Source organism: Pan paniscus, chromosome 6 (assembly GCF_029289425.2).
Source record: "Pan paniscus chromosome 6, NHGRI_mPanPan1-v2.0_pri, whole genome shotgun sequence".
Taxonomy (NCBI): Eukaryota; Metazoa; Chordata; class Mammalia; order Primates; family Hominidae; genus Pan; species Pan paniscus.
The window spans coordinates 41,486,473-41,503,381 of record NC_073255.2 but is presented as its reverse complement, the minus strand read 5'-3'; the positions used below and the strand labels follow the sequence as shown (position 1 = coordinate 41,503,381).

General features: G+C 40.0%; 1 protein-coding gene and 1 long non-coding RNA gene across 5 annotated transcripts in view; one reads left to right on the top strand and one right to left on the bottom strand.

Annotated features, from left to right (window-relative positions):
• Window positions 1-16,909, top strand: part of AOAH (acyloxyacyl hydrolase) — a 225,556-nt gene that overhangs the window by 57,558 nt on the left and 151,089 nt on the right. For all 4 annotated transcript variants that reach the window (XM_034963944.3, XM_003814970.5, XM_034963943.3 and 1 more), the window contains one exon: window positions 10,258-10,357. In XM_034963944.3, the coding sequence (XP_034819835.1) occupies window positions 10,258-10,357 (100 nt within the window). The remainder of the gene's footprint in view (window positions 1-10,257; window positions 10,358-16,909) is intronic.
• The window catches only part of LOC129398413 (uncharacterized), a 155,687-nt gene continuing 147,462 nt past the window's right edge, over window positions 8,685-16,909 (bottom strand). The window contains exon 4 of the long non-coding RNA XR_008626204.1: window positions 8,685-9,741. This is a non-coding gene — a long non-coding RNA (uncharacterized LOC129398413). The remainder of the gene's footprint in view (window positions 9,742-16,909) is intronic.

The following is a 16,909-nucleotide window of genomic DNA, read 5'->3' as shown; positions in this document are numbered from 1 at the left end:
GGAGGCTGAGGCAGAAGAATCACTTGAACCCAGGAGGTGGAGGTTGCAATGAGCCAAAATCATGCCACTGCACTCCAGCCTGGGCAACAGAGAAAGACTCCATTTAAATTAAAAAAAAAAAAGGTGGGGGGGGGGGAATATAATTCTGTTATTCACAAGATAATTACAAGATTTATAGAAATAATTAAATTCTAGTACACTATAAAGGATGTGACCTAGAAACAAGATAAAAGTATTAAGTTATATGAAGAAGATCTTCCAGTTCTGCTGGGGGATCTCTGTGACTACAATTTGTATATAAAACCTCCTTTGAAAGTAATGTCACAGGTCTAAATATGAGCACTTTCAAGTGAAAAAGGCTCTATTCCCCTAACCCTGCCACAGGCTCTGTTACTCTGCCATCTGGTCATCCTTGCTCCTCTTTAGATTTATGATGATAATGATGGTCATCATCATCGACTGTAATTCTACCATGATTCTAATTCAAGCAGTCAATTAGCTGGCTATGCCAAAGTGTTGAAGCCCTGCCCTTCCTGCATGCTGCACTCTGTACACTTCTATAGCTGTAAAGGTAGTAAAAGGAAGTAAATGAAAATGTGATAGGTTCAACATTATGAAGTTTGAAAGTCACCACTCTGTTCTAACAGCAGGTTAAAAAGCTGAACAAACTGAAAAACCAACAATACTTCATAGATCTTTAAGAGAAGTAAGATCAGGGCTGGGTGTGGTGGCTCACGCCTGTAATCCCAACACTTTGGGAGGCCAAGGCAGGTGGATCACTTGAGTCCAGGAGTTTAAGACCACTTTGGCCAACATAGTGAAACCCCGTCTCTACTAGAAATACAAAAATTAGCCGGGGGTGGTGGTGCACCTCTCTAATCCCAGCTACTCTAGAACCTGAGGCATTAGAATCGCTTGAACCCAGGAGGCAAAGGTTGCAGTGAGCTGAGATAGCGCCATTGCACTACAGCCTGGGTGACAGGGGGAGACTCTGCCTCCAAGAAATCAAACAAACAACAAAAGAAGTAAGATTATTGGGCAAGCAGCTGCCTCCAAAAGTGGGGAGAAACAGATGGATACAGAGAATCACAACTTTCCAGGGCAAAAATTGCCACAGGAGCCAGCATTAAAGAAAGATAATCTGTACTGTAATAGACAAATTGCTGGAGCTAGACGTAGACAAGACTGTGTTAAAAATTCCAGGGGAACCAAGTCATAGGGGTGTGCCCACTCACTCTTTTGTGAGTTTTACCTCCAAGAGTTCAACTAATTTCTCATAGTAGTTATTAGAGACACACACACACACACAAAAACCTCTCATGTTTCTGATGGTAGGAGTGAGGGAGCAGGGGAGAAATGAAAAAGAGTAGAAAACAAAAATAAAAACAAAGAACAAGGGTAACAAATAAAAAACAGTAACAAATATGGTAGGTATTAACTATATCAATAATCATTTTGACTGTCAATGGTTTAAATGCACCAACTAAGAAACAGAAATTGTCAGAGTGGATCAAAAAATTAGACTCAATTATATGCTGTCTAACAAGAAACTCACTTTAAATATAAAGATAAATATAGATTAAAAGGAGATAGAGAAAGCTATACCATGCTAGCATTAATCAAAAGAAAGAGTAGCCATATTAATTTGAAACAGAACATACTTCAAAGTGAGGAAAGTTATCAGGGATAAAGGGATAAAAGTTACATAATGATAAAGTGGTCAGTTCTTCAATAAGACAAAAATTCTTAATATGTATGCACCAAAAACAGAGCATCAAAATATGGGAGGCAAAAACTGATGGAACTGCAAGGATAAATAGATGAATCTATTATTGTAGTTGGAGACTTCAACATCCCTCTATCAGAAACGGATAGATCCAGCCAACAGAAAATCAGTAAAGACATATAGTAATATCTTCCCTTATCTGTGAGAAATATGTTCCAAGACCACCAGTGGATGCCTGAAACCATGGATAAAAGTTACCAAATCCTATATATACTATGTTTTTTCCTATACACCCATATCTATGACAAAGTTTAATTTATAAATTAGGCACAGTACCCTTGTGCCTTGGGGCTGTTATCAAGTAAAATAAGGGTTACTTGAACATAAGCACTGTGAGATGGTGACAATCAATCCGATAACTGAGAAGGCTACTGAGTGACTGACAAGTAGACAGTGTATACAGCATGGGTATGCTGAACAAAGGAACAATTTACATCCCAGGTGAGATGGCATGGGATGGTGCAAGATTTCATCACACTACTGAAAACAGCATGCAATTTAAAATTTATGAGTTGTTTCTTTCTGGAGTTTTTCATTTAATACTTTTGGACTACAGTTGACCACAAATAACTGAAACCATGGAGATTAAAACTTCAGATAAGGGGGGACTACTGTAGTTGAACTCAACAACACTATCAATCAACCAGATATAATTGACGTTTAAGGACTGTTTTATCCAACAACAGCAGAATACACATTCTTCTCAAGTTCACATGAAACATTCACCAAGATACATTACATTCTGAGACATAAAACACATTTTAATTTAAAAGAATAGAAATTATATAATGTCTGCTGTCAGATAACATTGGTATTAAACTAGAAATCAATAAAAGAAAGAGAACTAGAAATCACAAAATACATGGAGATTAAACACTTCTAAATAACATATGAACCTAAGAAGAAATCTCAAAAGAAATTTTAAGGTATTTTGAACTAAATAAAATTGAAAATAAAACTTATCAAAATTCGTGTGATGAAGTGAAAGCAGTGCTTAAACAGAAATTTGTAGCATTGAATGACTATATTAGAAAAACATAAAAACCTAAAATGAGTCATCTAAGCTTCTACCTTAAGAAACTAGAAAATGAAGAGCAAAGTAAATCCAAAGTAAACACAAGATAAATAATAAAAGTCTGAGCAGAAAACAAGGAAATTGACCATAGGAAATCAATAGAAATTTAATATAGAAATAGAAAATTAATAGAAAATTAAACCAAAAGCTAGGTTTTTTGAAAATATCAGTAAAATTGATAAGCCTCTAGCCAGCATAACTAAGGAAAAGAGGGATAACACAAACTACTGATATCAGAACTGAAAGAGAAGACATCACTACAAATCCCACAGATATTAAAAAGATAATCAAGAAATATTATGAATAATTCTATGCCCACAAATTTGATAATCTAGAGGAAATGGGCCAATTCCTTGAAAGACACAAACTGCCAAAACACACAAGAAGAAATAGACAATCTGAATAGGCCTATATCTATTAAAGAAATTGGATCAATATTTAATAATCTACCAAAACAAAAAACACGAAGCCCTGATAGATTCACTGGTAGATTCTACCAAATATTTGGGAAAGAAGGTATACCAAGTCTCTATAATCTATTTCAGAAGACAGAAGCTAAGAGAATACTTCCTAACTCATTCTATGAGGTCAGCATCATCCTAATACCAAAACCAGACAAAGACATTACAAGAAAAGAAAACTACAGACCAACATCTCTCATGAATATAGATTAGAAAATCCTCAGCAAAATATTAGCAAATCAAATAAAAAATGTATAAAAAGAATTATACGCTACAACTAGTGAGATTTATCCTAAATATACAAGACTGGTTCAACATTCAAAAATCAAATATTGTAATCCATCGTATCAACAGGCTCAAAAAGAAAAATCTCATGATTATATTAATAGACACAGAAAAAGCATTTAACAAAATCCAATACTCATTTGTGATTTAAAAAAAACTCTCAGTAAACTAGAAATAACTAGAGAGAAACTTTCTCAACTGGATAAAGAATATCTACAAAAAGACTACAATGAACATCATACTTCATGCTGAGAACTAGAAGCTTTCCCACTAATATGAGGAACAAGGCAAGGATGCTTCTCTCACCACTCTTTTCAACATTGTACTGAAAGTCCTAGCTAATGCAATAAGAGGGAGAGGAAATAAAAAGTCTACTGGTTGAGAAGAAAGAAATAAAACTAACTTTGTTCTCAGGTGACATGATTGTCTATGTGGAAAATCCAAAAGAATTGGCAAAAAAAAAAAAAAAATTCTAGAACTAATAAGCAATTATAGCAAGGTTGCAGGACACAAAGTTAATATACAAAGTGAATCACTTTCCTATATATCAACAATGAACAAGTGGAATTTGAAATCAAACACAGGATACCATTTACATTATCACCTCTAGAAATAAAATACTTATGTGTAAATCTAACAAAATATGTGCAAGATCTATATGAGGAAAACTACAACACTTTATTGAAATAAATTAAATAACTAGATAAATGAAAAGATATTCCATGTTCATGAATAGAGGGAATCAATATTGTCAAGATGTCACTTCTTCCCAATTGGATCTGTAGTGATATTGTTTGGATGTTTGTCCCCTCCATATCTCATGTTGAAATGTGACTTCTCATGCTGGAGGTAGGGCCTAGTAAGAGGTATTAGATAATGGGGGCAGATTCCTCATGAAGGGTTTAGTGTCATCCCCTTGGTAATGAGCGACTTCCTGCTCTGAGTTCACGTGAGATTTGTTTGTTGAAAAGAGTGTGGTACTTTCCCCCTCACTCTCTCACTCCTGCTGTCTTCATTCTTCGTGTGATACTTCCCACTCACCCTTTTCCTTCCACCATGATTGAAAGCTTCCTGAGGCCTCACTCAAAGGAGATGCTGGAGCCATGCTTGTACAGCCTGCAGAACAGTGAGCCAAGTAAACCTCTTTTCTTTATAAATTGCCCAGCCTCAAGTATTTTTTTATGGCAATGCAAAACAGCCTAACACATGTAGATTCAATGCAATATCAATCTGAATCCCAGCAAATTATTTTATAGATATTGACACATTGATTCTAAAGTTTATATGGAGAGGCAAAAGATCAAGAATGGTCGACACAATATTGAAGGAGAAGAACAAAGCTGGAGGACTGATACTACTTGAAATCAGGCTTACTACAAAGCTACAGTAATCAAGACAGCAGGGTATTGGTGAAAGGACAGACAAATAATCAATGGAACGGAATAGAGAGCCCAGAAATAGACCCACATAAATACAGTAAACTGACCTTTGACAAAGGAGCAAAGGTAATATGATTTTAAAAAAGATGGTCATTTCAACAGATGGTGTTGGAACAAATGGACATCTACATGCAAAAAAATGAATCCAGACACAGACCTTACATCCTTCACAAAAATGAACTCAAAATGGATCACAGACATAAATTTAAAAAACAAAACTACAGAACTCCTAAAAGTGTAGGAGAAAATCTAGTTGACCTTGGGTTTTGTGATAACTTTTTACATAGTACAAATAAATAGACTCAGAGAAACTATTTGCAAAGTATATATTTAATAAAGATCTGTTATCCAAAATAGACACATAAAAAGACTCTTAAAACTCAACGACAAACAACCCAGTTTAAAAAAAATGAACCTAAAACTAACGATCTTAAATGACACCTCACTTAAAAAGACATACAGATAACAAACTTATGAAAAGAAGCTCAACATTATATGTTGTTAGAGGACTGCAAATTAAAACAATGAGATACCACTGTTCATAGAATGGCTAAAATTTAAAAAAACTGAAAAAAAAGTATAGTTTCTTATGAAACAAAATATAGTCCCACCGTACAAGCCAGGATTCATACCGCTGGGTATTTACCCAATTGAACTGAAAACTTATGTCCACACAAAAACTTGCACAAGAATAGTAGCATTATTCATAATCATCAAAGACTGGAAGCAGCCACAATGTCCAATCATATAAACAAATTGTGGTACAGCCACGCAATGAAATATTGTTCAGCAATAAAAGGAAATGAGCTCTCAAGTCATAAAAAGACATGGAGTAAACTTAAATGCGTGTTACTAAGTGAGAAAAAACAATCTGAAAAGGCTACATGCAGTATGATTCCAACTATATGACATCCTGGAAAAGGCAAAACTATGGAGACTACAAAGATATCCATGGTTACCAGGGGTTAGGATGGAGAGAGAGACAAATAGGCATAACACAGAGCATTTTTAGGGCAGTGGTAATCTAATCTGTATGATACTATAATGGTGAATACAAGTCATTATGCATTTGTCCAAACCCATAGAGTATACAACACCAAGAGTGAACCTTAAGGTGAACTAAACACTTTGGACGATGATAATGTGTCAATGCAGGTTTATCAATTTTAAGAAATTACTGGTGGCAGATAATGATAATAGGGGAGCCTGTGCATGTGTGGGGGCAGGAGGTCAATGGGACATCTCTGTATTTTCCTCTCAATTTCACTGTAAACCTAAAACTGCTCAAAAGAAAAAGTCTTTTTAAAAATGAAAAATGTGACTCTCTTGGCTTTATTTGCTGCTCTAGGAAAGAGAAAAGGTGGGAATTGTTCCTATGAGTTTGCAGACTGCTTAAAGATTCAGCAAATGAGGCGTAGTTTAGGCCTTCTGTCCCAAGGCTGAGCAAGAGTACACATGCCATACTGCCACTTCTTATGCATCTTGCACATTCTAGTGGTTTTAAATTTGTGTGGATTTATGGGGTTCAGCATTTTCTCTCTTTATCCAAAGGACTACTTGTCACTTTATGTCTTTTTGATGATAAATCATCTTAGAGGACCTAGAGGGACACCACATGTGCAGTTCCCCTCTTCTACTCTCCAGCTCAGAGATGGCCAGCCTCACTCTCTGAGTGGTCCACATCTCCACTCTCACATTCAAGTTGCCTTACTTGAAGTTGTGCCCTATTAGGGAGGAAAAAGAGAATGGGTCTTGTATATCACATGATGAGTTGGCTCTGCTTGTCCTGGATTGCCACAGATGGGATACTAGCCTTAGGTTAAAAACAAAGATTAACCAGAGCCCTATTTATCAGTCTCGAGTCCACTAACTACCAGACCCCCATAAAGACAGCAGTCATCAGCTAAATAAATGAACAATTAAGTTGAGAACAGATGTGTGAAAACAGCCACCCTCTCGATTTACTGACCCCTGGTAGACATTAGTTTGGTAATGGACTTTATCTGCAACAAGCAGCCTGCTTCACTGCTTAAAAGGGATGGCGTCTTTGATACTTTTAGTTGCAGTCTTACCCCCTGACTTCCCTTCAAGGGACCTGGGGCTAAGCAGGTGACTTTCACGATGAACGCTGCATTTCCCTCTTAACTCAGGTGCTCACAAAAGGGTGATAAACCATCTTGCCAGCCACACCTGTAGCTGCATTCAGCTGGAATTAAATTTGGGTGGCCATGGTCCCAGCCTGTTTTCACATATTGGTTATCCTCAAAATATTTGGAGATTTCCAAGGTGGCCCCCCTTTCTGTGACGGGCTTCATTAAGATACATTTTCATTAACACAGGGTAGTTCTTTCTACTGGAAGGTGCGCAGTAGAAATAAATGCTCAAGGCTCCTCCCAGTGTTTGGAGGTGTAGCGGTCCCAAGATAATATTTTTAGAGATTTTTAAGGATATTTTGATGTTTAGCAACCGTTACAACTGCTGCTTACTCACAAAGTGAAAATCAAGAGTGTTTTTCTGTTTTGTTTTCTTTGCTTTTTATCATTCTAAATTCCATTTGTTATTCTGCATGCCCAGGTGTAAAATTCCTTTGGTGGAGCAGACCAAACCCAATTGAGTCTGTGAAATGGGCATCAGGGAAAGAAAGCAGAGAGGAGAGTGAAGGGAGCAAGCCAATTCAGTGACTCACATTCAGGCCAGGGATTAAAAGGGGCCATGCACTCCAATTCTAACCCAGGAGTGCTCAAGGGTTGGCCCATGTGTGAGCTGTTAACTGCTTTCAATCACAAGATAAAAGGGAAAGAGGAGGAGGCGGAGGAGGCTCGGGGAGAGAAGAGAGGTGTTAGTCATTGCAGTGATTGTAGAGGTAGTTGTTATAATAGTTGGGTGGGGAGAGGTTGGAGTGGATTTATTATAAGAACCTAGGGCACACAGATCAGGGGACTAAAGGTCAGGAAAATACCCAGGCCTCTGAAAGAGACTGAAAATAGGACAGTAAACCAAAGGAACCCAGGGAGTGTGCTCTCTTCCAGCTTCCTCACTGCACGTCCTCTGGGTTCTGCCCTCAGAACCCATCCTGCAGACTGGCTTTCCAGATACTCAGTCCACCTGGCAGGAAATTACGACAGCACCATCCCAGCTCACTCGAGCTTCTCTTATTCTGAGAGTAGCCCAGGGTGAAGCTGAACATTTTTAACACCAATTCCAAATGTTTGAAAGAATCAGATTGGTCCTTCTTGAAACAGTAGTTTAATGAGATCTAATCAACTGGCTGGGAGCTATGGCATATAAACACAGTTACCAGAAGCCCACGCCAACGGGCAAAGGAAAACAGTGAAGTGGTCATGTGAGCTGGGAAGAAACCCAAAGAAAGTCTCTTCTAGACTCCATCACTGTCCCTCCGCAGAATACAAAGGTTGGTCTCTGGGTATTACCAACCTGTGTTGCTGGATTTGTTTGTTTTTGTTGTCTTGGTTTGACTTGTGGTTTGAATCAATAATTTGCTTCAAAATGTAATAAGAGTTTATACTTATAGAAGTATATAAGTAGAGTTTATACTTATAGAAGTATATAAGTAGAGTTTATACTTACAGAAGTATATAAGTAGAGTTTTTACTTATAGAAGAGTTTATACATTTGCTTCAAAATGTAATAAGAGTTTATACTTGTTCATGTCATTCGAAAAATTATACTCATTTTTCTTGGTAAGAAGAGTTTTGGGAGTGGGAAAGAAAAAACGAACATGGAATCAGATACGTTGAATCTAGATGTAAACTAAATGTTTTAAAAGAACTGTCCTTATACCATCCCCAGGGAAACAAACAAGTCAGTTACATTGTACTTTCTTCCATAAGAATAAGAAATATGCCCAGCCTGGTGCAGTGGCTCATGCCTATAATCCCAGCACTTTGGGAGGCCGAGGTGGGTGTATCATCTGAGGTCAAGAGTTCGAGACCAGCCTGACCAACACAGTGAAACCCTATCTCTACTAAAAAATATAAAACTTAGCCAAGCATGGTGGTGGGTGCCTATAATCCCAGCTGCTGGGGAGGCTGAGGCAGAAGAATCACTTGAACCCAGGGGGCGGAGGTTGCAGTTAGCCGAGATTATTCCACTGCACTCCAGCCTGGGCGACAGAGCAAGACTCTGTGTCAAAAAAACAAAAACAAACAAACAAAAAACTCTGTTCCCGAATAATTGGGGAGACTGATTTGAGTAATAATAATGTCATGCACGTCCGTGTGAAGAGACCACCAAACAGGCTTTGCGTGAGCAATAAAGCTGTTTATTCACTTGGGTGCAAGTGGGCTGAGTCCGAAAAGACAGTCAGCGAAGGGAGATGGGGAAGCGGTTGCTTTATAGGAGTTGGGTAGGTAATGGAAAATTACAATAAGAGGTAGTTATTTATTGTTAGCCGAGGAGAGGGTTGCAAGGTACATGGTGGAGAGATCATAAGACTTATTGTCCAGAAGAAGAATGTCACAAAGTCAAATGATCAACTAAGATAGGGCAGGGACAAGTCACGATAGTAAAATATTGTAATTTTACTCAGTTAAGGCAGGAACTGGCTGTTTTACTTCTTTGTAGTTTTTCTTTGGCTGCTCCAGACTTCTTGGCTCCTGCAGGCCATCTAGATGGATACGTGCAGGTCACAGGGGTTATAATGGCCGAGCTTCGGCTCAGAGGCCTGACAAAACTCTGACCTCCCACAGGAAAAAAAAAAGAAAAAGAAAAAAGAAATATGTTTATAAGGGAATAGAATAGATTGTTTGGATTGTGCCTAAGAAAGTAAGGTTAGGTGTTTAAGGCTATATCGTAAATGATTTTTCACTATAAGGTTACCATGTTTCAAAGGCCCAAACTTCAAAATATTGTTTCCATCAAATTACATCCCTGCCCACTTTTTCTTTCCCAATTTTATGTGTGGCTTTGCCTGAAAAGAATCCCAGCACTCGCGTGAGAGGCTGACTGGCAGCTCAGTGCTGTGCATGCCCCATCCTCGCCTTTAGGACCTCATTCTAAATGCAGGAGAGAGCAACGTGGCAGGAAATCATTACCATCCAGCAGCTCCCCAGGATTGGGGTCAAAGGCCACTCTGCAAGGAGTTGAGGGTATTAGAATCCATTCTGGGGATTTACCTTTCTTTGCAGTAGCTTCTATTTCCTAATGCCTAAGAGATCTGAATAGCCTTTGTTTTGCACCATTTCCCTCCAGGCTTAGCGCAGATATGAATGCTGATGTGGTATGTCACACTCTGGAGTTTTGTAAACAGAACACTGGCCAACCATTGTGTCATCTCTACCCTCTTCCCAAGGTGAGTGTGTAATCACTCTGAACATCTGTTTCCAGGGACATGCAAGGCCTTTGGAAATGTTAGAAAGGGAGGCTTAGCTTTTACTCGCTCAGTGTTTTGGGGACAGGGAGAGGCAAGATGACATTTTCAATTACCCCGCAAGAAATAATATTCCTGCATTTTGGCCTAGATCCCTACTCCCATGCTAGAAAGAATGTCTTTGCTGTTCAGCCATTGTGGACTGTAATTTTGAGCTGGCCTGCCGGTAGATAGGAAATCTGATCAAAGAGACGCAGAGGTTTAAATCCCTATCACTTAAAAATCAAGCAAGTCACTCTCATAGAGTGACCAACTCATGCCAGTTTGCCCAGGACTTTCCTGCCATGAGCACTGAAAGCCCCACATCTTGGGAAATCCTGGGCAGTTGGTCACCCTACGCTGAGCTTTATTGCTCTTACTCATAAAATGGGTTATGATAAACTACCTCCCACAGTGGCTTATTGTGGGAAGTCGGTGAGCTAATATGTAAAAAATGCTTAGCACAATAATTGATACAGTTTTTAAAGTGTTAACAAAAATGATTGCTAAATGATCATTATTGATAACATTATTATTCAGTGATAGCTGTTCAGAGGACCCTGTGTGCATTATATCATTTTGTGTAGCTTTTAATTAGATTGCGGAGAGGAGGCTGCAAATGTTGACACAATTCCCTCCCCACACTCTGGATGAGAGGATAATATTGAATCCAGTTAGGCCACAGAATATTAATTTTCAGGAGCTGCCTGTGAAAAAAAATTCTTTGCCTTCTTTCTTGAATTGTAGTTTTTCTGGATATAACACAATAGGTTTCTATTTTAATTGTAATTTCCTTTTTATTTATGTTAAAATGAAGTTCATTTTAGTGCTTTGTGGCCTAACCAATGACCATGATTTTGCTGATGGACAGTATTAAATACATAAGCCTGTCTCCTTGAGCAGGAAGTAAGAGATGCAACTACCTGAGGAACGTGTATATTTCAAGCTTCCTCTGTCACTGACTAAGTGCCAATTAAATTTCCCCTAATTCCACCTGAGAAGCTGCAGGCTCCACTGGTACCTAGAAGAGTTAGTTAACTTTAATTTAAAAAAAAAAACTTTTCATGTGTTCAAATAGCATGTGACTATTGTATCATAATATCATAATATTTTCTGTTTGATATTGCAAGGAAGAAATGGGTCTCTGTGTAGAAATGCAAGTGACACAGGTTTTGTGATTTCCTTAAATAATAATGTCATGTATACATTACACCCACAGCTACACATAGTCTCAAAAAGTTCAACTTTAAATTGTCCCATTTAAAATGGCATTCTTTATTTTTATACTCTCTAGAGTTTACTTCTGAAATTTCATGTCCTTGTCTTCCTACCCTGACCCCCTTCTCAATTCCTAACTCTGTAAAATTTCGACTGCCTCTTTGGCTGCAAGGGAATTGGAGGATTTCATGTGGGAACCGCCACCTTCTACCCCAGCTAGCATTCAGTGCTGCTGGGCAGCCTGTGACGGCTCCCTGGACAGCCCCCTTCACTTTCCTCTGACAGCTGTTCTAGGCCTTCACCCTCTGCCTCGGGTGCCCCTCTCCAGCCTCTATCTCTGCAGATGACCCAGAAAAGAGGGACAATGGGTGTACATGTGGACAGCTTCACTCTCCTCTGCCTCTGAGCTTCCCCTGAATAGTAGTAACTGACATTGACTGGGCACTCGCTTTGGGCCCAGTGCTGGTGTAGAGGCTCACACTTGATCTTGTTTTGTTCCCAAGCAGGCCTAGGTTGGAGGTGTCATTTCGACTCCTTTTTACAGTGGAGGAAACTGAGGGTTAGAGAAGTTATGTGACTTCCTGAAAGTCACTTCCCGAGGAAAGAACAGAACTGGGTTCACACCCCGGTTGTTCTACTCAGAGATCGGTTGAGCTCTAACGTGGTGTCAATGTTTCAGAAACTCCCCTGGGGTGTCTTCTTACAACAGTCAGCTGAAATCCTACCACCAGAAACAACTGATGTCGAAATGTGTGTTTCCTTTTAACTTTTCAAATATATTATATTGTATTGAGAATTTATTTGAGAGTTATAATGCATATACAATTTTATACCCTACTTTGTTCCCTTAGCATTACATTTTGAGCATCTATTTTTCAGTGGTATATAGCAGACCTTTTTATCATTTTGCAAATCACTCCTACGTAGCACGTATGAATGCTCAGGTGGAATTACCTACCTGTTAGGGACAAACTGCCCCAAAAAAGCTTCTTGGTACTGCCAACACACCCCCCCCCAAACCTCTTTGTGCCACCCCTCCCCTTCCCCCAAGCCTTTTTACATTTTGAAGCCCTTATCTAGGTGCCGTGGTGAAGTCAGCAGACTTTACCTATCAGGCCTTGCAGCAATAAAGCAAACCCCAATTACAAACCATCCAGATGGCACAGGGGAAGGTCGCACAAAAAAAAGTCATAAAAAACGTAAACAAACTTTACTTACATCCTTCGGTACATAAACGTCACAAGGTGATATGTGGCAGAGTTAACCAACATACAACCCCAGGGTCTCTCTCCCCCATATAAACCCCTCATTTTGTAAGCTCAAGACTGCCTCCTCTGTCTGTAGTAGAGCAGCCGGCAAGTTAAATAAAGGCTTGCCTAAACTTGGGTCTCTCTCTCTCTCGTCCTTTCTCTCAGCTGACCTAACATTACCTACTAAGGGCGGGTGAAGACACAAATGCAGACATAGATAATGTTCAGCCTCCAGAAGGAATTCTCATGACTCTCCTAGTCAATAGTCCCCAGAGTAGCCACTATTCCGAAGTCTATCGCCACCGGCTAGTTCATTTTGAGGAAACTTTATCCTTGAATGTCGTATCAAAGTCCTCGCGCGGTATGTGCTCCTTTGTGTCTGGCTTCTTCCACCTGTGAGTTTCATCCCATGTTGGGTGAACAGCATCATTTCATGTAGAATTCCCCCAATCATCTTTTGATGTAGCTCCTGCACTACTGTCCCAGTGAGTCCAACCAAATCTGCTCTTTCCTTCTTTCTAATACATTTTTTTCCACATTGATGCCACAAATGCCTTGCTGTAGGAAAAATATGACCTTCCCACCCCAGCCCAACCCTTTGCCTGGAAAGCAATTTCTCACTCTGTCCTTCCACTTGGTGGATTATTCCTCCCCATCGTTCATGGCTCAGCTTACATGTTACTTCTTCAGGGAGGCAGGCCCTATTAGATAGCCCTCTTATCATAGCTCCTGTATATTCCTTTCTTGAACTTGCCACTTTATAAGATATATTCCTGTGTGACTGCCTGCCTGTCTCTACCACTATCCTCTGAACTCCAGGAAGGCAAATTCTGTCTTGTTCACCACTCTATACCCAGTGTCTAGGACGGTGCCTCACACATACCAAGGAAATGTGTATTGACGCAATGAACGGGTAAAGTGCCACTAGCTTCTCATTTGCATCCCTGATGGAAATTCTGACTTTCCTCATGTGAAGGCCTCACTGATTTTCCCAGGGCATACTTATGATCCTGAACATAGTTTGGGATCTCCACGTTGCCTACACAACTAAGTACAAATTTTCACTTAGCTTTTCAGGACCTTCCAAAAGCCTTTCCAGACTTGCCTTTCCCTCTTAGGTTTGTGAATCCTGTGCTGCAGAGAGCAGCAAGTGACTGGCTCTGCCTTGAGCCATCCCCAACCCTCCCACCCTGCACCTTGGATCTTCATCATTCCCTCTACCCAGATCACCTTTATCAACTCCATGCCATCCCTCAAGCTCATGTCAATGGTCACCTTCTCTGTAAAGTAATTCCTAACTATCCCAACAAAATGTTAACTCTCCTTTGAATAATCATTGTAAAATAACTGTTTGAGCACTTATAATGTGCTAATATTGTTCTAAATGCTTTATGTGTATTCATGCATTTAATCTTATGGAATAGGTATTGTTGTCCACCCTTTATAGATGATGAAGGTGTGGCAGAGAGACATCAAGATACTAGTTTCTAGTTTCGTAGATTTCCTCACTAAGATGCAAGCACATGGGGGCGGGCAGGCCTGTACCTTGCCTGTCTGTCTTTGTTCTCTCCACCATGCCAGGCACATACTTACTTGGTATATGGATAAAAATGAAAATAGCAGAAGTTGGTATTTATTGATGGCCTGCCAGCCGCTGCACTTAACATGCGTGATCTCATTTAACTGTGCTCTTAGGTCCATATTTATTTTACAGTTAAGGAATTTTGAGACTTGGAGAAGTTAAGGGATTTTCCCAGGCTATACAGCTAGTGAGGAACACAAGAGGATTTATCTAGGGTCTGTTTTTCTTAAAGTCCAAATTCTCATTCACTGTGCTCTCTGCCTCACTGAGACTCCGTAGGTGTTGTCACATTGAATGGAACCACTGCTCCTGGGCCAGCTAATTCCTCATAAGCAGGACTCTGCACGCTCTGTGTCTGGCTTTTCACACATTTCAGACTCTAGTACAATATAAATAATGTGATGCAAGCAGTCTCCCCTGTGATATGCATGCTGCAGGGATGGAGAGGATGGATGGGCCCCTCTGTAGCAGGGAGCTCATAGCGCAGAAGCAAGCAGTGCAGAGCAACAGAGATCTGGCTTCAGTGGGGCCAAAAGTTAAAGGTGGAACTGCATTTGGGGCTCACAGTGAACCCCTATTCATCATCTACAGCCCACCTGAAATTCCAGGCCCACTTCTTGCCGGTCCTGTGGACGTGTCTCCCTACCACTATCTACTGTGTGCTCAAAAAGGACAAACTTCATCCATAACTAATTAAAGCAAGAAAAATCTACGATGTCCCACTGGTACAAGAAGAAGAAGAAAAAGGAGAGAGGAGAAAAGGAGGAAGAGAAGAGGGACGGGGAGGAAAGGGAAGGAAAAATAGCTGCAGGCCTCACTGCAAAGACCACCCAGGTGGTTTTGTGTTACGTATCTTGGGAGTTTATTTTTACCGCTCCTCTCATTTGCACATGAAACAGCGCATTGATTGCTGCTGGTGTGTGTGTGTGTGTGTACGCACACACGCACAGGGATGCATGTACGTGACTGGCTCTCCCTTGAGCCCTCCCCAACCCTCCCACCATGTCCAAAACCATGATTCTAACACCACAGCTCACAAATTGAAAACCGAATGCAACTTATTCGTGTGTATCCAGTGGCTCTTTAAAGCTCTGTTTTTTGGATCAGAATGTTACATTGCATGAGCCCCTGCTTGAGCCAGAAGCATCCTGGAGCCTCCTTAGCTTTAAGCCACTCCCGTTTGGGTCCCCGAACCTTGAGATCTCCAGGCAGACCTCGTAGCTTTGAACTGACTCCTTTCCTAACCACAGCAGTGCTGGAGGAACATGCTGCATTTACCAACATCTCCAAGGCATACTCAAGACTTACTTCAGCCACTTTGATCTACATTAAAAGAGAATCATATTCAGAATGTAAGCCCTGTGTGGAGAGAGGTTCTCCTTATTTCCCTGGGGCCTCCTGAACTGCTGGGTGGCAGGGAGACCTGCTGCCTTAGGAAAGCAACCCAGACTTTGAAACAGCTTTTCCCACAGTGAGTTGCATTTCTACAAGAACCAAAAGCTCTCTGATGCTGAGTGTGGGGGAGGGTGTGTATGCACAAGGAATCATATTTCCCTGGAATCCAAACTACCAGGAAAGTGACATAAATGGGTTTGGCAAGAAGTAAATTTGCACTCTTTGTATGAGAAAGTGACGCATGACAAATTCTGGTTCGCCTAAGCAATAAACAAGCTGACCTCAGGAATTCACTTTTATTTTTTAAACACTAGGTGTCAAATAAAATACCTGGCATCTCTTTTAGTAGACTGTCTCAGGTGGTAATGTTTAGAAAAAGAATCACAGATAGACAGGAAATTGGACACTTCCTGAGATTCTGTAATCACTAAATTTCATTCTGCACAATCCACAGAACCTGATGCTCATAATGCTGTTTTTAGCCCTATGAGCTCACAGCACACTGTCACATGTGTTATTGTCTAGTCTCCCCCAAACTCTGTTATTTCAAATAAATGTTTTTTGGTAATAATTTCAGATTTATAAAAAGTTGTGAGGATACTGCAAGAGAGTATACTGTTCACCCAAGTTTAATTCCCCACAATGTGAACACATTACTATTACTTAGTCAAAACTAAAGAAGTCAATATTACTACTGTATATACCTTAGTAGCAAATCAAGTCCAGACTTTATTTGGATTACACACGTTTCTCCTCTAATGTCCTCTTCTGTTCCAGGATCTAGTCCAGGACACGCATTGCATTTCTTTTTCATGTCTCCTTAGTGTCCTCTGGTCTGTGACAGAGTCTTCATCTTTCCGTGTTTTTCATGACCTTGGCAGTTTTCAAGGATACAGGTTAAGTACGTCGGTAAAATGTTCCTCGAATTGGGATTTGTTTGATGTCTTCATCTTGGTTCAACAGTGTTAGGGGTTTTTGGAAAGAACACCACAGAGGTGAAGCACCCTTTTCATCACATCCTATCAAGGTTAAATGATGCCACATGGCATT